The sequence below is a fragment of the Monodon monoceros genome, unplaced genomic scaffold (assembly GCF_005190385.1).
Source record: "Monodon monoceros isolate NGI ecotype Baffin Bay Population unplaced genomic scaffold, NGI_Narwhal_1 Super_Scaffold_2, whole genome shotgun sequence".
NCBI lineage: Eukaryota > Metazoa > Chordata > Mammalia > Artiodactyla > Monodontidae > Monodon > Monodon monoceros.
The window spans coordinates 16213288-16235993 of NW_021703776.1; the positions used below are offsets into that span (position 1 = coordinate 16213288).

Below are 22706 nucleotides of genomic sequence, written 5' to 3' on the forward strand. Positions count from 1 at the left end.
ACAAAATTTTCTGAGCTTTTAATGAGGCTCCATGTAAGCTAAAGGGTAAGATTATCATGCAGACTGCATTTTTTCCCAAAACTGAAAGACTTAATTTTTTATCCCTTGTTAAGAAATTCAACTAATAGAAACTCAAATTCCCCAAAATCCAAGAGAAACAAAATGAATGCAAGGTAAAAAAAAATCACTACTAACCGTTTGGTGTGAGTATATCCCCCAGCCTTTAATGCATGTGCAAACCTACATGTTAGCTTGAACGTAACTTTGATGTAACACTGTCCTGTAAGCACCTTGTTTCACTCCTCAGCAGGTCATAGATGTACCTGGATGTCAATAGATTTTGATCTGTCTTTTCAGGGGCTTCACTGCAGTCCAGCATATGGATGTGATTTAATCAGTGTGCTATTGAGGAGGGGCTTTTCAGTTGTTTCCAATTTTTGGTTATTACAAAGAGTGCAGGCAACTGTTTTTATCCATAAGTCTTTGCGTACTTGTCCAAGAATTTCTGAAGGATAAATTCTTGGATGTGGACTTGCTGGCTCAGAGAATAGATACCTTCTTCATTTTCTAAATTTTGACAAAATACCAGGCATGAATTTACCAACATACTCTGCTTTCAACAGTGTGATAGACTGCTCTTTCAAAGTATCACGAACTCTGGGCATTACCAATATTTGCTTATCTAATGGGGAAGAGGAACTTAGGTTTTAATTTGCATTTGTTTAATCAGCAGTGATTTGGGGTCTGCTGTCATATGCTTAATGGCCACAATGCATTTTCTGTGTGTGAATTGAATATTTTCCAATGAGGTATTTATCTTTTACTTACTGAATTATTATAAATTTTTAATATATTAAGAAGATTAGCACTCTGTTATGTATTTTGCTCACAATTCAATCTTGTTGGTAACAGCAGAAAATATCAAACAGTTTTACTTACCTAAACTGTGTGATCCCCTAACCCCCAAAAAACCCCCACAAAGATTTTCATTATTGACACTGTATTAGTTTTCTAGGGATACCGTAACAAAGAATCACCAACTGAGTGGCTTAAAACAATAGATATGTATTCTCTCACAGTTCTGGAGGCTAGAAAGTTTGAAACCAAGGCATTGGCAGGGCCATGCTCCCTTGGAAGCTTCTAGGGGAGGAGGCTTCCTTTCCTATTCTACCTTCTGGTAGCCCCAGGAGATCCTGGGGCTTGTAGACACATGATTATAATCTCTACCTCCGTCACAAGGCATTCTTCCTTCCCTTCTGTTAAGTATACCACTCCTAATGGATTAGGGCCCACCTCATCTTTTTTTAATTTTCTTTGCAGTACGCGGGCCTCTCACTGCTGTGGCCTCTCCCGTTGCGGAGCACAGGCTCCGGACGCTCAGGCTCAGCGGCCATGGCTCACGGGCCCAGCCGCTCTGCGACAGGTGGAATCTTCCCAGACTGGCGCAGGAACCTGTGTCCCCTGCCTCGGCAGGTGGACTCACAACCACTGTGCCACCAGGGAAGCCCCCACCTCATCTTTTTTATTTTTATTTAAAAAATTTTTACATTCTTTTCCATTATGGTTTATCACAGGATACTGAATATAGTTCCCTGTGCTATACAGTAGGACCTTGTTGTTTATCCATTCTATATATAATAGTTTGCATCTGCTAATCCCAAATTTCCAGTCCACCCCTCCCCTGCCCCCCTCCCCCTTGGCAACCACAAGTCTGTTCTCTATGTCTGTGAGTCTTTTTCATAGGTAAGTTCATTTGTGTCATGTTTTAGGTCCCACATATAAGTGATATAATACGGTATTTGTCTTTCTCTGTCTGACTTACTTCGCTTAGTATGAGAATCTCTAGTTGCAGCCATGTTGCTGCAAATGGCCTTATTTCATTCTTTTTTGTGGCTGAGTAGTATTCCACTGTATACATGTACAATATCTTTTTTATCCATTCATCTGTCGATGGACATTTAGGTTGTTTCCATGTTTTGGCTATTGTAAGTAGTGCTGATATGGACATAGGAGTTCATGTATCTTTTTGAATTACAGTTTTGTCCAGGTATATATAAGGCCCACCTCATCTTAATTTGATTACATCTGTAGACCTTATTTCCAAACAAGGTCACATTCACAGATACCAGGGGTTAGGACTTCAACATATGTTTTGGGGGGACACAATGTAACCCACAGCAACCCCCATCATGAAGTGTCTACTCTCGCCAGCAAATTATAAACTTTTTAAGGACTGGGACTGGGTTGGTCTAGTATTGGATATCGTTGGTCATATCCAATACATCACACAGTGTCTAGTAAGTAGTGGGCACTCGGTAAAGATTCCTTGAAAGAAAGTTTGAATTTTAGGAATATCTGAACCTTCAGACATTGAAAAACGTATGCAGAGAACACACAATATCAGATTCCTTCTTTTATTTAAATTTACATTTAACAATTTGCAATGAAAATATAAATGCAAGTGGGGAGGATGAGACTGTCCGGAAGAGGGAGTGGCTAGCTCTCTGGGCTCACTTAAGCTAAGGTGTGTGCTTTAGTTCCCCAGCATCTGTCCTGAAGATGAGTTTTTGGCAAATGCAGACAAGCACCCAGACTAGAACCAGATTTCATGACCGGAATTATTCGGTTGGATTAAACAGAAAATAATACAGCAGAAACTTTAAAAATCCAAATTTCTTTTTTCTTTACATAGTAAAATATAATTGACAATTTATTTCACAAGTCAAAGAGAGCCTCACTTACCACATAAAGGCCAGGATTTGCTGCAGAAACTTACTTTCTAAATTATATTTCAGACTCATTTCCAAAAATAACTAATTTCCATTTATATAGTGCTAACAGCCTCCAAATTATGCAGAGTTCCGACATCTAACCTTTCTTTAAAAAATAATTTGACTCTTGTAAACAATATATTTAACAAAGTTAATATTTTAAAATTAAGAGTTTGCTCTAGGAGTTGATATATTTTATTGCAGTTTCCACTTCCCCTACTCTCACCAAAGAATCACCAAAGCCAGTCAAAGGCAGTCATGTGGGACTAGGGCTACAGTATCCCCTTTGCTTTCCTTTAGTGGCCATAGTTCCAGTTCCAAAGCCATGGGCCTGTGTTTTAGGACTTCACGTACAGCCGTAGAGATGAGGTATTTCAATGAGAGCAGAAGCAACATTTTGATCTGGAATGTTAACCTGCACTCACACAGGCGTGGTCTAAATGTAAGCTGAGCACCAAAGCCATCGTTCACACGTGCCCAGTGTCAGCTCCATGGGCTTGTGAGCTGGGTAGTGACGCACGCTCAGAAGGTTTAGTGCTCTGCTGTTGCTGTCTTGAATTTTGTAATGATTTGTGAACCACGGCCCCTGTGTTTTCATTTTGCCCTGGGTTTGCAAATTATGTAACCCATCCTGGATACACATATAAGCTGCTTTGACCTGAACCATCTGACTTGTGATCTCTGTTTTCATCTGGCACTGAAGATAGAGTAGGCGTAGTTCCCCAACATCTCCTCCCAATAGCAAGATGACCCAGGTTCTAGCACATTTTCAAAGATACAGAAGTTGTGGGTCATTGGGGATGATGAAGGAAGCACACAAAGGTGATTTTTGTTTATTTGTATGTCTACAGAGTTAAAATTGTACCTTCACTGGAATATGGAAGAATCAACCCCAATGTGACACATATATATACAAAACAGCGTAACAAAAGAACTTGTTCTTTGGAAGAGCAAATTTGTACACACATGCACCAATAGGTTAAATATAAATACAATCCTCTTTCATTCTTCTATCATTAAGATGATTTCTTGAGCAATTCAAATAAAAAGTGGAATTTGTGCAAGGTCTGAGCTTGACTGTGCTATATAAGAACAAAGAAACATCCTCTTCTGAATGAGAAAGCATCATTCTTTTTGTTCTTCAAAAGAATGGTGGGGGGCTTCCCTGGTGGCACAGTGGTTTGGAGTCCGCCTGCCGATGCAGGAGACACGGGTTCGTGCCCCGGTCCGGGAAGACCCCACATGCCGCGGAGCGGCTGGGCCCGTGAGCCATGGCCGCTGAGCCTGCGCGTCTGGAGCCTGTGCTCCGCAACGGGAGAGGCCACAACAGTGAGAGGCCCCCGTACCGCAAAAAAAAAAAAAAAAAAAAAAAAAAAAAGAATGGTGGGGAATAGTTGGTTTAAAAATGCTACAAAACGTCTATTCTCCATTAACACAGAGGAATAAATATTTCATTACAGGCATGGTCCTCTGTACAGAGTGATAAGTGTAATTTTAAAAGGATGAGTTGTCAAGGAAGAGGAGCTTTTTCTGGATACCTTAGGAGCTGGGAAAAGGATCAGTAGAAAAGGAAGCAGTGTCACCTGCACCTTCAAGGGTCGTGCAGGGCTTTTGAACCCTGCTTGCATATTAGAATCACCTGGAGTACTTAGGCAAACACTGATGTCTGGGCCTCATCCCAAACTAATTGATTACAAGCCGAGGTGGGTGCTCAGGCAGAGTACATTTTTAAAGTAACCCTGGTGATTCTGATTTGCAGCCAGAGTTAAGAACCACTGGGCTTTTGCATACTCAAAAGGAAAGGTTTGGGCTACACCAAAGTCCAACAGGTATCTATTTAGAAAACTTAAAAATTAAATATATATTTATATCTCATTAAACTTAAAACATAGACACCATTAACAGAGTTATTTCTATGTCAAGTATTAACTATAGGTCATTTTAAGATATTTTATAAATAATTTAATGATCTTTCTCTGTTAACACTTCCAATAAATAGAAGATATTTCAGAGATGAAAATAGTTTTTAAAGAAGACATTTGAATTATTTTTAGAAAATGTGAAGAATGTGTTGGAGTGTAAAAGTCCTTTAAACTGCAAGATGCATAGGGCAAGTAGTGTTCTTCCTAACTTGGAGAACTGTTTTAGGTATTAAATATCTTCTTCCATTAAAAAAGAAAGAAAAAACTGCTGAGACCAAAATTTGAAATGAAGGCATTTGGAAACATCCATAATTTCAGGAATGTCTCCTTTAATAATGTACTTTTTAAAAACTCCAGCAAACATCTTTACAAATAAGTACCTAAAATTCTAGTATCCCTAGAGGAGAAATTCTTTTCAACTAATTTTGAGTTCTAGGGTAAAGGTATTCTTGAAGGTTTCACAACTCTGCATAAAGAGCTGTGAGAATGTGGAAAGTGAAGAAGAAGAGAGGCAGTGTGGGGGGGAAATATAAAGGCCCCAAATGAGTCCCTTTAGTTATTTCCTGTTCCTATGCTGAGAAGGCTATCATAATTGCACTTGAGAGTTTGCTCTGTGGGCAGAGTTGAGACAAATTTTGCTCTTCTTAACCCTGGAACCAGACCAGCGGAGAAGGGCCAGGGCACAAAGGTTCAGATGTTCCATTTTGTGTTTGTGAGTCTCAGTGGTAAGAGAACCTAACTACAAAAGACCCTGAAAAGACTAGCTCGCTTTGCTTACTTTTAGCACATCACTAACATTTGCAGCCAGGGAGGGGCTGTTCGGAAGTGTCGTTTACGGAATGAGACAAAGGTTACAATGACCATATTTTTTTTCTTCTGAAAAGTGTTTGAGAAACACAAGGATAACCCAAATTGAGAAGAAGCCCAGATGAAAAGAGATGTTACCAATTACTCTAAAGAATTTCCAGAAGTACTCAATAGTATGATAGTCAAAACATCAGCCACGATGAGGGAGGAATTAGGCTGTTTAAACTTAGAATGTTCTCCAACATCATGGAGACAAATGAGAAAAAAACAAACCTGCAAATAAGGCTGAAATTGAACATCACCTAAACAATCAGACGTGCCAATATTTTTCTCCAGTGAAGAGTTCAGCTAGAGAAAGAGCTATATTTCTCAAGTGGCAGCTTTCATAATGTCCTAGGACATTTTAAATCAAGTTTGATGACCGCCGTACAGATCTAAAGCTTTTAAATTCTAGCCCAAAGTATTAGGCAGAATGTTTCTCCCCTTGTTTGATGCCAAGAACAAGATGTAGGAACCAGTTGAACTGCACAGTCCATCCTTTGTCTCTGCAAACTTCAATCTGATCTAGAAAATACTTTTTAGCATCCTCCTCGCTCTTCCCCACTGTCAGGGCGTCCCGAATGTATTCGATATCTTCTTTGCTGGTTAACTGGGGCATTCCTGTCATCAACATCATGGAGAAGAGGATGATGAGTAGGTTTGTGTGATGACGAAGGGCTAGGTAAGCCTTGACGCAGACATCCTGGATAAAGGGAAAGAAAACGCTGTTAACTGTTGTTATGGCATCGAAGTAGGCTGAAGACCAGCAGGCTGTTTTGCAATTTACATGACATTATCCTGTCCCTGCGAGGAAATCATCACAAGCAAGGCAGGTCCCCTGCCTCAGATGAAAAACTTGAGAACACAGACTGTTTTTATAATCTCTGAAGAAATGTAGTTTGGTTGCACACACCCAGGGTGTGCTCAAGGAAAACTAACTGATACAGTAAGTTTCATCTTATTTCTTACTCTTTTTACTTCCATCTCTTTTCTAGGCAAATGAGGGTGGAAATTTCTGTAGTCCCTGAAGAGGAATGAGTCAGTTTTTGAACACCAGCCAGGCATCACATAACTTTATGTAAGCGTAAATAATGTTTGCCAAGAGCTAACGGAATCCAAAGAAGGGATGGAAATGTGGTGTTTGAGATTTAGGTAGTTTTCATCTTTATTTTCCAAAGTGTCCTATACTAAGAAAACAGATGAATTCGTTTTTCATTGTCTGACTCTCAAAATTGTTGAATGACCTTTGGAAATTTAAAATAAATTCTGAATACTGAGTGAGAGAGGGCTTTCAACAATGCTATGGCTGGTGCCTTCTCTAAAAGCCTTGGAGTAGGTGACAGGTGAGTTAAGCCCACTTCTGAAGCAACAGGCATGCTCATGACAGTTAAATTGTTCCAAGATGAAGAAAAAGTTGCAAGGTTCCCAATTTTACAAAATCAGAATAGTCCAACCTTAATATCATAATTTGGCGAAGATGGCATATTAAAGAAAACTGAAATGAATGATTACAGGTTTAAATATTTCAAATAAAATACTGAGTAAAATGTTAAGAGAATAACACTCCATAGGCAACTAGGGTTTATCAGAAACTTGCAAGAGTAGTTCATCATAAGGTACTGGATAAAAACACACTTTTGATTTTTATAAAAGTAACATGTAGTTTAACATGTGACAAAAATGAAATGATGTGAAGAATGATCTGAAATTACCAGTCACAATCATTCTGAATAATGAGTCTGGGAAAAAGAAATGTATAAGATCAGAAAAGTGAAGGTAAAATCATTAGTATTTACAAATAACCATTGTCTTCTAGGAACACTGAAGGGGAAGAAAATTAAAATACTATTGTAACTAGTTTTTATTAAACTAGCTTTTTATAAAATTAATAAATAGAATGCTATAAGTAGGAGCCACCAGTTAGAAAGTAAAAAGAAGGATGCTGTGAATAACGGTAACAAAACCCCCATGATTCCTGAGATAAACACCTGAGATACATAAATTCCTGAGATACACAAAACATGCAGAACCCATTTTTTAAAAACTGTAAACATTTACTGAAGTAAGTAAAAGAAAACTTGAACATGTTGAGTGACATGGCATGTTCCTCAGTGATAAAACTATTATAAAGATAAAAATTTTTCTCAGATTAATCTATAAATATAATGAAATTGAATAAAAATTCCTATTGGATATTTAAACCCAGATATGTTTTTAAGTTCATCTGGGATAATTAGGGCCTGAGAGAACATTCTGAAAAAGTATAGTAACGAAAAACAGTGCTTGCCATCCTAGATATTAAAGCACGTTATAAAACTACAATATTTAAAACTGTGTGATATAGTACCTATTCTTCTCCAAAAAAGATAAGAAATTTTGTGGAACACAATGGAAAGTTCAGAGACATATCTAAGTACATATTAAATATATAATAAAGGTGACTCAGATTAGTGGGGGAAAAGATTATTTGATCAACAGGGGTGGTACAACTGGCTCATAATTTGGGGGGAAAATAAAGTTTCTCCCATGTGATATACCAAAATAAATTCCAAAAGAATTAAACATTTAAATGGAAGAAGGGAAAATATTTAAATAATCATAGAATGAGAAAGGAAGGACTTTCTGAAGCTGATTTCCAAGGTGGAATCCATAAGGAAAAGATAGAGAGATTACGGAAACTTCAAATTTTTGAGAAATAAAGCTATAAACAATATTAAAAGAGGTAAATGACAACAGAAAACATATTTGCAACATGACAGATCACTTCTTCATCCCTAGCCCTCGATAGCTCTTACAAAGCAATAAGAAAGAGATAAACAGTGGGCTAGAAATGTAGGCCAAAGATATAGTATATCATACTATAAGACATAAAACCAGATAACAAACATATGAAAAAATATGCAACCTCATTAGTAATCAAATAAATGTAACTGAACATGAGATGGAAACATTCACATACCAAATTGGAAAATCTTTTTTTTTTTTTAAATGTTTAAGGATAATCTCTAATGTTCACCTTTCATAGCCTGATGGTAGATGGGACTAGATGGTAGATGGTATACTTTTCCTAGCAGACAACTGACAACATGCATCAAAAGCTTTAAAATACTTATAAATGTTATATAACTTAATTGTGGTGGTGGTTACATAACTTTGTCAAAATTCAAAGCACTGTACACCTGAAAAGGCTGAATTCCGTTCTCTCTGCATTATGCTTCAATAAACTTGACTTAAAAAATGTCAGAATCCTTTTACCCAGCAATTTCCAGGCTAGGAATTTACCTTTAAAAAATTTAGATAATTTTGCAGTGATTTATCTACAAGAATGTTCATTAGAACATTGTTTAACATTGTGGAAACTTGAAAGCAACTTAAATATCCTACACTCGGAGATCGATAAAAAGGGTTTAAGAAAGTATCTACATAGCTCTGTAACTACTAGAATTATCCTGTAGAAGAGTATTTAGTAAGCATGTAAAAGCGAGTTTTAAAAAGCAGGTATGAAACACCACATGCAGTACAATCCCATTTTGGTAAATGGACACAAAATACTTACCTAGGAATAAAGAATATAAGTTTACCGGTCAAAATTTTAATAGTGATTTTGCTTTTAGATGATCTTGTCTGTGTCACCTGCACGTGGCAGGGTAACCCCAATGATAGTGGGGGTCAGGCCTGTGTCATTCTGTATGTCAAGACTGGATTGTGTACGCATCACCCTGTCCAGGTACAAAAACCCATGGACTATTCTGGCATTTTTTAAGTCAGACAATATATATAAAATGCTCAACATAGAGGGTGGTACATAAGGAGCATTCAGTAAATGTTAGTCCTCTCCCTTCCCTACCTGGAGGGGAGATGAACTCTGCATCTCCTCCCTGCTTACTTACCACAGAGCAGGAGACTCAGCACTATTTGGGCTGTTCCTGCCTTGGTCTAGGCAACTCTTGCGCCCTGGAAGCGGCTGCGGTGCATTAGCGCTCTTGCATTCTTAATGATTCCACTTACGTCCGGAAATCATTTTCTTTTGCTCATCCCTAGGACCCACTGAGGTCTCTCTCATTTCTTGGCAATTACACAGGCTAGGGGCAGACTTCACCCCAGGCAACAGTCTCATTAATTGGCCAACTCGCACAATTTTCACAAGGGCAGATATGGGGATGCCTTTTGATTTTGAATTAGAGGACATTCTGATTTTTAATTATTTTCTAGCCTTCTGTACACTGGGGGCTCCGGGCAGATCCCCTGCTGTCTGAGCCCACTGTGTGGTCAAACTCTTTAACAAGAACATTTTGAGGAGGAAAATTAATCTGGGGTCAAGTCATTATAACACCAATCCATGGGTGCTCAGTAAATATTTAAGTGGCAATGCACTGATTCACCAATCGCTGTAGCCACAGAGAGACATATGAAAGGGAAGAAACTGTCCTGTTGTTCTCCAAGGCCACCTCTCCTATATAAAGAATTTCTGCTGGCTTGAATTTATTCGGTTAATTCTAATTTTCACACCCAAGGGTCACTTCTATGAGAACGAAATTTCACCTCCAAATTTAACCACACACTCCATACTGGTCAGACACACTGTGTAAATTCTGTTCGGCGGTGCAGACTTAGAGACGTGGTACAGACTTAATTATCTTTTGCTTAAAGGTGTGTGGAGCAGGGGTTAAAAGCACGCAGTCACACCTCACTGCCTGGACTCAACTCGTGGCTTTATTATCGACAAGCTGTTTGTTACTTAACCTCTCTGGACCTTGGTTTCCTCATCTTAGAATCTGAATAATAATAACAGCAGTACCCGTGTCACGGGATTGTGGTGAGATTCAAGTGCTATGTAAAGGGTTGGCTATTATTATTGACAGTGTAAGAAGTCACACACTTCTCATCACTGAGGAGGTCACCTTGCCATCTAGACCACCTGTCCAAAAAGTCCCCTCAGACAGCAGAGACCTAGGGGTGGGCTGGGCCAGGGCAGGACGGAGATGAGCCTCACTCCCACCAGAGTCAATGGAGGGGGTGTCTTGACGCTGGCCCCAGGAGGTGAGGGGGATGGTGGAAGCATATAGCACACTGGCTACATAGCAGATGGTTCTCTTTCTAGGAGGGGCCCAGGTGCGCCCTTGCTCTGCCTGCTCAAGCCCCAGGGGCTTCATTTCTGCCCTTGGACTCAGCCATAGGGTCTGTCTGAGCCTCCTGACTGTGCTGCCTCGGCAGAGGCCTGTGGTTTGAGGGGCTGTGGGGTAGGGCTTGGGGAGCTCGGGGGGAATCACGGGACACAGAAGTTACTGGCTGTAGCAACAGAATTTTCCCTTCCGCCGGGGCTGCCGGCCACTGACCACATGCAACCTCATCCTGTCCTTCTCAGCTGCCGGTTGAGGCTCTGTACTATGGAGCAGAGAAGAAGGGGGAAAGGAAGAACCTGATGTCCAGGACTTGGTTTAAGATACTTGTTAGCTAGTGTGAATGTGGGAAACAGTGTAACGTTGTTACTGTCATTGGCTGGACCACTACCCATTAGTAGCTAATAAGTAGATTGAGCCTATATAGTAGGCAATCTGCTCTTTATTTCAGAGTTGATTCAAATGCCTTAATTACAGCAACCAGTACCAAAGGAAAGGTTGCTTTTTACAGAGCTACCCCTCTCTTAAGTCTTAAGAACAAAGGAAACTATTACCATTTCAGGGTCAACACTTTGACTTGATTCGTTCACTGTCCCAACTTATCAGTTTACTATACTGAAAACAAAGTCCTTTCTATGCATAGTCTATTAATTTTTTAACCACCAATGAACTGTGGCTGCTTTAGACAGTCCAAGGTCATGTGGAATAGTCCTACTTTTTCTTAAAACCAAACGCCTCCATTCTCATCTAGAAACAAAGTGGAAGTGAAATATTACTGTACACAGCTACAAAAATGAGGAAGTAACCTCAGGGCCATAAAACAGAAACTCCAGAAAAAGAATCCAGGCTGAGAGGAGGGAGAGACAACACTCACATATACTCATCAATGAGAAGAAATGTCCTCACCCACCTACTTTTCCTAAATAATAATGCAGCCTCTGTCTGCCACATTACTATTACTATTAGTTTTTCTCCCCTGTCTCCTTCCTCAGAGACAGGGGAGAAAAAAATAAGATTTATCAAAGAGAATTTCATTTTTTAAATAAAAATCAATGAGTTGGCTAAGCAATGCCTTTAGAAGTTATTTTGGCAAAACAGAGAAGGTCAGTGATTAGGACCTAGTAATGCTGGAATCTGGTAAATCTGAAAGAAGAGTGTGTCCGACACTTGGACGTGCATTTGTGGAGTTTGACTTAGGATTGCCATCTTTAAGGACTTAGAAATGATTCCCAGACTAGCTCTGTCTACCAGGGGGAAGGGCTGTACTGCCATCTTCTCAAGTATTTAGCTAGAAGCTCATTAGAAACCTAAGGGTACAATTAAACGGTTCTACTTTAGTCAACTATTCTAAACAGACTGTATGTATGTGTGTGTGTTTATTTGTGCCTTGTTCCAGAAAGGGTTGAAGGTGCAATATTTGGATACACAAAAGTCACAGTAACAGGGCTTCCCTGGTGGCGCAGTGGTTGAGAGTCCGCCTGCCGATGCGGGGGACGCGCGTTCGTGCCCCGGTCCGCGAGGATCCCACATGCCGCGGAGCGGCTGGGCCCGTGAGCCATGGCCGCTGAGCCTGCGCGTCTGGAGCCTGTGCTCCGCAACAGGAGGGGCCGCAACAGTGAGAGGCCCGCGTGCCGCAAAAAAAAAAAAAAAAAAAAAAAAAGTCACAGTAACATTAATCAGAAGTGGGTAGAAAAAGCAAAGGGATCCACAACGGGTTTGGAAAAGAGACTAAAGCTATACATCACAAATCCTATATTCTTGCTAAGGGTGGCCTTCAAATGTATCTTCAACCAAAAGGGAAATCGAATCAGTTACTTCATCCAATGTTCAGAAGATTTAAAAAATCTATTTGTTTAGGAGAAACACAACTTTTCTAAGACCTGATAGAACTTTTGCAAGAGGATCTTTATAAAAAGTACACTTTGTAACGTGGTGAATAATGTCCTCGATAATATTCTGTTACAAGACAAAACAATTCTCTAAGAGAAACTAAACACTGTGAGAAGGATGCCAGTTAGAAGGTTAATCTCGATAAATGTTTAAAAGTAACAGGGGTCTAATCTTAGGAAGCGAGTGACACCACATGCTGGTGGATTAATGCACAAATCCAGTCCAAGGCCACGTTTCCAGTCTTGTGCTCATATCTTTTCCAGAAAAGTGATAAAATTTGGCAAGCTTATCTAAGTCCTAACAATTCTACAAGCCCACGCAAGTCTGCATCTGGCAGAGAAATCACGCCGACATATGCAAGCTTCTACCCATGGCTGATGCGGGCACTTCTCTGAAGGCATCTTCTGACGGAGAGTGTGGAGAGAGGAGGAAGTACTGGAGTCTTCAGTACTGGAATACAGGAGGCTGAGCTCGACCTCGTTAGTGGGCCAGGATGTAAATCCCAAGAGGATGCAAATCCTTTAACAACTCAATATATTAGGAACAATTCAACAAACTCATCTCCCTGTTGACTTATAATAGGCCTTTATTACATTAATTTGTGATTAATCATTTGAGCTCCAAGTGACTTTTTTGCTTGGCTCTCTACCCCCTAACGCAGCCCATGCACTGCTTCAAATTGGATCCAAATTTCCCTTCTCGCCTCAAATTCCACTCCACACGCCCACGTATACCTAGGTTCCATCCATTCTGGACGACTGTACTCTTTGTTCCTAAAATACTGATACTAAATCCTAACGTCATGCCCTCGCTCATGTTCTTCTTTCTGACTTCCTGCATCTGCCAGGAAAAATGAAGATGAACTCGGACCTTAAGGCCCCCGATAAAAACATTCCCTTCACTCCACGGCCCTCTGCTACCTTCCAGGACAGGAATCACTGCTCCCTCCGCAAACCGTTGGTGAAATCCGCACTACAGAGCTATGTGCGCATCCCTTCGGCTGAGCTCTGGGGCCACGCCCCTGCTCGCGTCACCTGGGCCCAGCAGTGTGTCTGCCACACCGTAGATAATCCGCAAATGCACGACGACGAATGAATGCTTCATGTGCCGAAGTCAAGGTCAATGTGGGGCAAGATTCATTGCTTTAAAATCAGGGTGAAGGGCTTTCCTGGTGGTGCAGTGGTTGGGAGTCCGCCTGCCGATGCAGGGGACACGGGTTCGTGCCCCGGTCTGGGAGGATCCCACATGCCGCGGAGCGGCTGGGCGCGTGAGCCATGGCCACTGAGCCTGTGCGTCCGGAGCCTGTGCATCCGGAGCCTGTGCTTCGCAGCAGGAGAGGCCACAGCAGTGAGAGGCCCGCGTGCCTCAAGAAAAAAAAAAAAAAATCAGGGTGAATTAGGGAACAGTCATATCTGAAGGGAATTCAACTGTAAAGACATGAGCCTTCCCTGGGCTCATGTCGACTACCTCTGAGGTAGTCGTGTGTTGAACTGGGTGTGCCATGTTGGATAGGGACAAACAGGGCCTGGTGACTCAAACAGGATGGGGCAGGAGGCTGAGAAAGCCCAGCCAGGCAGGCGCCAGGTACAGGCAGTTGGAGGTATATACATGTGCAGGCGAGTAAGGGCAGTCAGAGCCTAGGACTGGGGAGTACCACAGAAGAGTGTCAGAGGTAAAGTCTCCGTGGCCCCCCGATCCCTGTGTCTGGGTTAGGGAGAGCACGGGAGTCTCCAGCAAGGCGAACGGCAGGAGGCAGCAGTGCCTCAGGCCTAGGGGCAGGTTAACAGGCAGGGTTAATAGGTTAATAGGAGGAACTGAGGCAGAAGTAGTTACAACAGCCTGGCATCTGAGGTGAGAGCGAGACCACTGCAGAGATGGACTCTGAGGGTAGGTTCGTCGGAACCCGAGCCAGGACTCTGTGTAGAGACTGGGGGCAGGGCTAAGCCTGCTGGATGAGGGGCCTGGAGACGTCCTGGCTTGGGGACAACCCTGCCCATGGTGGTGACCCGGCTGGGGCTGATGAAACTGGCCTCCTAGATTAAAGCAACACCGTGTAGGGGCTCCAGACTTCTATCAAACCCTTCTTAAGAGTGACATCACTGATGAACATAGATGCAAAAATCCTCAACAAAATACTAGCAAACAGAATCCAATAGCACACTGAAAGGATCATACACCATGATCAAGTGGGGTTCATTCCAGGAATGCAAGGATTCTTCAATATACGCAAATCAATCAGTGTGATAAACCATATTAACAAATTGAAGGAGAAAAACCATATGATCATCTCAATAGATGCAGAGAAAGCTTTCGACAAAATTCAACACCCATTTATGATAAAAACCCTGCAAAAGTAGGCATAGAGGGAACTTTCCTCAACGTAATAAAGGCCATATATGACAAACCCACAGCCAACATTGTCCTCAATGGTGAAAAACTGAAAGCATTTCCACTAAGATCAGGAACAAGACAAGGTTGCCCACTCTCACCACTCTTATTCAACATAGTTTTGGAAGTTTTAACCACAGCCATCAGAGAAGAAAAGGAAATAAAAGGAATCCAAATTGGAAAAGAAGAAGTAAAGCTGTCACTGTTTGCAGATGACATGATACTATACATAGAGAATCCTAAAGATGCTACCAGAAAACTACTAGAGCTAATCAATGAATTTGGTAAAGTAGCAGGATACAAAATTAATGCACAGAAATCCTTGGCATTCCTATACACTAATGATGAAAAATCTGAAAGTGAAATCAAGAAAACACTCCCATTTACCATTGCAACGAAAAGTATAAAATATCTAGGAATAAACCTACCTAATGAGACAAAAGACCTGTATGCAGAGAATTATAAGACACTGATGAAAGAAATTAAAGATGATACAAATAGATGGAGAGATATACCATGTTCTTGGATTGGAAGAATCAACATTGTGAAAATGACTCTACTACCCAAAGCAATCTACAGATTCAATGCAATCCCTATCAAATTACCACTGGCATTTTTCACAGAAGTAGAACAAAAAATTTCACAATTTGTATGGAAACACAAAAGACCCCGAATAGCCAAAGCAATCTTGAGAACGAAAAACGGAGCTGGAGGAATCAGGCTCCCTGACTTCAGACTATGCTACAAATCTACAGTAATCAAGACAGTATGGTGCTGGCACAAAAACAGAAAGATAGATCAATGGAACAGGATAGAAAACCCAGAGATAAACCCACGCACATATGGCCACCTTATCTTTGATAAAGGAGGCAGGAATGTACAGTGGAGAAAGGACAGCCTCTTCAATAAGTGGTGCTGGGAAAACTGGACAGGTACATGTAAAAGTATGAGATTAGCTCACTCCCTAACACCATACACAAAAATAAGTTCAAAATGGATTAAAGACCTAAATGTAAGGCCAGAAACTATCAAACTATTAGAGGAGAACATAGGCAGAACACTCTATGACATAAATCACAGCAAGATCCTTTTTGACCCACCTCCTAGAGAAATGGAAATAAAAACAAAAGTAAACAAATGGGACATAATGAAACTTCAAAGCTTTTGCACAGCAAAGGAAACCAAAAGGCCAAAAGACAGCCCTCAGAATGGGAGAAAGTATTTGCAAATGAAGCAACCGACAAAGGATTAATCTCCAAAATTTACAAGCAGCTCATGCAGCTCAATAACAAAAAAACAAATAACCCAATCCAAAAATGGGCAGAAAACCTAAATAGACATTTCTCCAAAGAAGATATACAGACTGCCAACAAACACATGAAAAAATGCTCAACATCATTAATCATTAGAGAAATGCAAATCAAAACTACAATGAGATATCATCTCACACCAGTCAGAATGGCCATCATCAAAAAATCTAGAAACAATAAATGCTGGAGAGGGTGTGGAGAAAAGGGAACACTCTTGCACTGCTGGTGGGAATGTGAATTGGTACAGCCACTATGGAGAACAGTATGGAGGTTCCTTAAAAAACTACAAATAGAACTACCATATGACCCAGCAATCCCACTACTGGGCATATACCCTGAGAAAACCATAATTCAAAAAGCGTCATGTACCAAAATGTTCATTGCAGCTCAATTTACAATAGCCAGGAGGTGGAAGCAACCTAAGTGTCCATCATCGGATAAATGGATAAAGAAGATGTGGCACATATATACAATGGAATATTACTCAGCCATAAAAAGAAACGAAATTGAGCTATTTTTAATGAGGTGGATAGACCTAGAGTCTGTCATACAGAGTGAAGTAAGTCAGAAGGAGAAAGACAAATACCATATGCTAACACATATATATGGAATTTAAGAAAAAAAATGTCATGAAGAACCTTGGTGTAAGACAGGAATAAAGACACAGACCTACTAGAGAATGGACTTGAGGATATGCGGAGGTGGAAAGGTAAGCTGTGACAAAGTGAGAGAGAGGCATGGAAATATATACAGTACCAAACGTAAGGTAGATAGCTAGTGGGAAGCAGCTGCATAGCACAGGGAGATCAGCTTGGTGCTTTGTGACCGCCTGGAGGGGTGGGATAGGGAGGGTGGGAGGGAGGGAGATGCAAGCAGGAAGAGATATGGGAACATGTATATGTATAACTGATTCACTTTGTTGTGAAGCAGAAACTAACACACCATTGTAAAGCAATTATACTCCAATAAAGATGTAAAAAAAAAAAATTAAAAAAAACCCAAAAAACTGAAAGACTACCAAAAAAAAAAAAAAAAAGAGTGACATCTAGGGGCAAGTGCCTTTTAAATGCGCTCATCGCCGCCTACTGTGCAGAGCTGTGCATGCGAAGAGGTTACTTGACTCCCCTGATTTCTTCAGCTCCATCCGACAACACACATTTGCTTAGTTCCTACTGTGTGCAAAGAACATCTTCAAAATGCTTGCTTGCTTCTACAAGGCCAAGTTTCACACTCCTTGCAAACTGTCCTATGTTGAATGTACACTATAGGTTTATCCTGAGTGTCCCATCGGCATGACTACTGCTCTGACTGGGGAAAAAAAGTAATGTTTATGTCACTAAGGAAATAGCCACACAAATATGACTAGGCACCAGGTGACACTTACAGGTCTGTATTATTTACCAAAACATTAGATTTCATAATTAGACTTACTTCCTCTCTGGATGTGTGGTATTTAACTGCATCTTGAAGGCTTATTAACTAACAGCCATGCAATGGCAGCTTGTCAATCTGTGCGTGAGTTACCACTTCATAAACTCACAGAATACGATGTATTGTGGGGAAGGAAGAAACCAGAGGGGCTCTCTAGTCTCATTCATCTCCTCCCCGGGGCAGGAATTGCTCCTCTACCGACTAGTGCCTACTGAGGGCATCCTAGGTCTCAGGACCCACGTGCGGGATGCAGGTCAGACATGGCCCTGCTGCCCAGAGCTGCCTCTGGGAAGGGAGAGACAAGCAGCAGATGGTGCCGAGAACTACCTGCTGTGATGGATGCTCCGAAGGCAACACGCGGCGCGCTGTGGCCAGGACAACATGAGGGGCCTCATCTAGAAGAGGGCTCTGAGGGATGACATTTGGGCAGAGGGCAGTGAAGGGCGTTCCAGGGAGGAGGCCCGGACTGGGGGCAGGTGCAGAGGAAGGCCGCCCTGACCAAGTGAGAGAAGGAAGGCTGGTGCCATGGGGAGAGGCTAGAGGGGGCAGGGGCTTGTAGGGTGAGCTTAGATGTTCAGATATGATTCAAAACGAGATAAGAAGCCACTAAATGGTTTAAAGTAAGGGAGTAACATTGTGTCTGCTGTTTAAGTTCAGTTTTTAACCAAATTCTGATTAATTTGGTCTTTAAGGTGATAGTGGTTGAAATGGGATTAGGAGTCAGATTCAAACTCAAATTCAGAGTTTTTCCAATTATGATGTCCCCTCTACATTCCTTTCCTAATCAAAACAACAAGTGAGAAGTACAGAGTTTGAAACATTTAAAGCTACAGTGATACCACTGATGAAAGAGCTTATTTAGGTAAAAGACCAGATATTTACAGAATGAAGGAAAACCACTAAAATGTTGACAGTGTTATTTTTGGAAGTTGGGATAGTGGGTATTTTATATCCTGATATTTTTAATACTTTGCTGGCTTTTTTTTTTTTAAGGAAGCATTTGCTACTTTTAAAATTGAGGAAAAAAACCCCACATTCTTACGTAAAAGTAAATGAGAAGCCAAATTTCATTTGCCAATGATATCAATGTATTTGCATGTGAGTGTGTTCTATAATTGTTCAGGGACATTTCAAATAAAGTGGTTCTAAAATACGTTACCAGTGGGAAAACCATTGTTTAATTTTTTCTCTCTTTAGTAAGGGAGAGATTTTTTTCTATAGAGAATTGATTTATCAAAACCATCATCATGGCGATATGTCTGTTTAGCACCCTGTGTGCAGGATGCTGCTCCAAAGGCAAACAGATAATCTTGGGTTCAAATAGTAGGCTTTGCTTTTATGTCTTGTTGTCTTATTATGGCTTGTTTGTGAACTCTGCCCTCTTTAGAAATAGCTCATGAATCTGGTCCTAGGCTAAACGAGCTACCTTGGAAAGAAGAGGGAGGCAGGACAGAGTCACACTTTCCTGTTTCAGTTCCCCTGACGCTGTCCTCTTACCATGAGCTGGGTAGGTTTTTAAGTCTTTGTGGAGAAGGCTCCCCTCACGCTCAACAAAAAGTGGGCCATCTCTTCTCCACCCTTCCCAACAGGTGATTCAAATGTGCCGCGTGCATTCATGAACCTTATCAATGCAAAATTAGCGATTTGCTGGAAACGAGGATACCTTTCATTCAAGCAACATCTTCCAGCCTACCTAGAAATGGCAGCTTTGTTATACAAGATCCTGGGATGCTATTTAGAGAGTTGAGAGACGTGCTCCCTGACCTTGAAGGACTTCATCTCAAAAAGAGAGCACAAGACGAAGAAACAGAATATCTTCTGGAAGGCTTAGTAGTATGTAAAAAAAACACAAAAAACAAAAAACTGTCAGCAGATCTGAGTCAAAAGATGAAAAAACTCGCTGCTCATCTTTGTCAAGCTAGAAACTTTAGAAATTCTGCAGATGTAGCACTGTACACATATATGTATATGTGTTCAGCCTTTTTCCTGATGTGACTGAGGAGGGTGGGAAAGGCTTGGAGACCAGCAGGTAAGGGGGGCAGGTGGGGGAGAAAGAGCCTGAACCCCTCACTTGCTCTTCAACGGGAACAATGCTACTTCGTTGTGTTTTATGTATTACAGATTTGCTTGAGGTCTCGTTTCATAGAGGGCTTCTCAACCTAAAGATTTTCAAAGTTTGAGGACCCCCTGTGATGGATATGACAATGGCAGCTCTGTTGATAGAGTTCCTGCTGTGGACTAGGCACTAGGCCAAGCTTTCTACATATTTCACATAAAAAATCCCTAAAAAAAACCCCACATGCGGTGGACCTTAGAATTCCCACTGCACAGATGAGGAAACCAAGGTTCTGAAAGGATAAGCAATTTGCATCACGTCCATAGCGATTAAGCAGCAGAGCCAGGATTCAAGCTCAAGCTGATCTGCTCTGAAGCCCATCCTTTCAACTACAGTGCCGGGCTGATCTGTGTTTCAGGCTAAAGTCCGTACATTCAGTCAAAGAGTATGCCAGCACTGCAAAACATAGACATATGTAAGTACAATAAAATTTACCAAGGTTTTTGGCAGTACACATGCTGCCTAGATGTTGCTTTAGTGAAAGAGGTTCTAAATGCTAAAGAAACAAGCTTTGGTCACAAAAAGGATGGAGAAATGCTCCCAGACGGAGAGGACAGACTCCCTGCAAAGAGTTGTTGCTTTGGGCGGAAGCTGCCCAGATGGGGAGGCAACCTCTGGGGGGCCTCCCCAAACCCCAATCTTTTCATTAAAGAATATTTTGAAACTTAAAATGACAACAAAAAAGACTACAGGAGAAGTACTGCTGGGATTTTAGGAGTGACGTGGGTACTACAGGGTCTATGGGAATGTTGTCAACAACAGGACAGATGGGCAGTCGTTCTGGAGAAAACCACTGGCCAAAAAGACCTCGTGTCTGCCTGAATGTTTAAATGGCACTATTGCTGCTGTGTTTGTTCAAAGGAGATGAACCCCACCTCCATGAGAGGAGAATTTAGTATTTCCCACCTCCCCTTTAAATGGTAAAACTCTTCCAGGTTTGTGTGTGTGTGTGTGTGTGTGTGTGTGTGTGTGTATGTAACCATTTTTCTCTTCCAGGAAATTGTCACAATGTGTGACTTTTAGCCTTAAAGAAACACAGGACTGAAATGTGTCAAATCCCTGGAAATAGTCTGAAACCTAGCTGAGTTTACGCAGAAAAACACACTATAAATCCTAAGACCATCTGGCCACAGAGATCTCAGTTTCTCTGACAACCACCCCTGGAGCTGTGAGAGGGGAAGTCTGGTAACCGCCACATCGAAAATCAGCCACGAGAACAAACAAGCACAGACAGGTTTCAAAACAATACATCCCAGTTCCTGTTCCACTGAAGGTCAAGGCGCATGTCATCTCTCAAGGTTAACGTGGTCCTCAAGTAGACACGCAGGAGGAAGAGTCAGTCCTGAAATGCTGGTACAAATCAAACCATGTTTCAGAGGCGCTAAGGGAGGGGGCTATTTAAAGGGAGCCTGAGACAAATGTGCACATAAAGTAATCACTTGTTGCCTCTACTGATCTGTTTTGTGTTCATATGGCTCTAAAATAGGTATATTGCAGTAGCAATGACGACTTTTCTGAGTTACGTTCATTCACAGTTATTAAATTTGCAACAGTGAACATTTTACTCCTTGGGTATTTGAAATACCATTTGATAGTCAAAAGTGAACGCAGGCCAGGAAGGAATAGAAAGAGAAAGCCGAATGTGGACGCCCCCCACCCAGGGAGCTGGGAGACCCGTGGAGGAGCTGGTGGACAGGTGAGGTGGGACAAGCCAGGACTCTCAGGACAACCTGTAGTTGAGCCGACAAGGTTTCAAATGAGAGAAGGGACCCTCCTCTACAAAAAGAGACAAGCAAGCATTTCCTGTGTTAGTAATTGATAAATACACACCTGGAGCAAAAATCAAGAGAAGCTCACCATCATTGGCGAGTCCTGAAAAATATATGTAAAATTTGCATCTTCTAGGCAACGTCTTGATTAGGTAAATATTCAAAGGCTAAACCTGCCTGCCAGGAGCTCTTCCTTAAAGCCCTGTCCTTCAGGGCTGTGTCATCCTGCTGTTCTATATTTGCCAGTCTCACTGATTATGGAATTCTTCTATTTGCTGTCTGGTTTTAGGAGAGGGGCTTACTGAGAAGCATCATTTTGCACTTGGGGAAGGAACAGAGGTGACTGGGGGGAGGGGGTGGGTCACACCCAAAGCAGGTGGGCAGAGGTGAGGGCTGCAGGCACCATCTGGTTGATGTTCCCAGTAGGTGGTCGAGAGGGAGGCCAATTACCTGAAATTTCTGGAAGTGTCGACTCGTCTTCTTTCCAGAAGTCCCCATCACAAACAGGAAGTCTGGAGTTAGCACAAATGGCACTCTCTCTTTATTAATGCCCAGGAAACTTTTGTAATTCCCAAGAATGTGCCCAAAGTCGATATGAAACAGATTTCCTTAAGAGAAGAAAATGTCTGACGTCATTATACTGGCCTCAGCACTTGCAAACAACACCCTGGTTTGTTCATTTCTTGAAATATTTTGAAGTTGCCTGAAAATGAGCTATCTTGGGTGAGAGAGCTATTTTTACTCTTTGCTTGTGATGTATTTTGTCTTAGCAGGTGTGTGTAGTAGTAGCCACAAAGCACTCTTCGAAACAAGCGTAGTTTTGATATCCTTCTGGTGTTCTTTCAATGACAGCCAAACACCATTAAAAGAATTCTTGTCTCAGAATTATTCTTACAAATATAAACCAAAACTCTCTGGCTTATATGTCATCATTATGCCCAAGACTCTCTTAGGCTCTTTCTGTAACTCAGGAGAGACTGATGTTTCGCTCTGTTTGGGGGAGGGGCAGTCACCTTTTATTTTTGAGTAGCAGGCTAGAAATAAATCATTTTGAATCTCCTTTGGGTCAATTTCTACCACTGTCACCATCACCACCACAATTCCCTTCCTCTCTTCTCATTTACAGAGCTCTCTATCATATGA

General features: G+C 41.4%; 1 protein-coding gene across 6 annotated transcripts in view; it reads right to left on the bottom strand.

Annotated features, from left to right (window-relative positions):
• Positions 1 to 5013: 5013 nt before the first annotated feature.
• PIK3CG (phosphatidylinositol-4,5-bisphosphate 3-kinase catalytic subunit gamma) overlaps positions 5014 to 22706 on the bottom strand; it is a 33923-nt gene continuing 16230 nt past the window's right edge. For 5 of the 6 annotated variants that reach the window (XM_029234208.1, XM_029234209.1, XM_029234210.1 and 2 more), the window contains exons 10-11: positions 22014 to 22171; positions 5014 to 6242 (exon numbers count right to left, since the gene is read on the bottom strand). In XM_029234208.1, the coding sequence (XP_029090041.1) occupies positions 5964 to 6242; positions 22014 to 22171 (437 nt within the window). In that variant the 3' untranslated portion in view covers positions 5014 to 5963. Of the gene's footprint in view, positions 6243 to 20440; positions 21145 to 22013; positions 22172 to 22706 lie in introns of those variants that run through there. The other variant, XM_029234214.1, reaches the window with a different exon arrangement.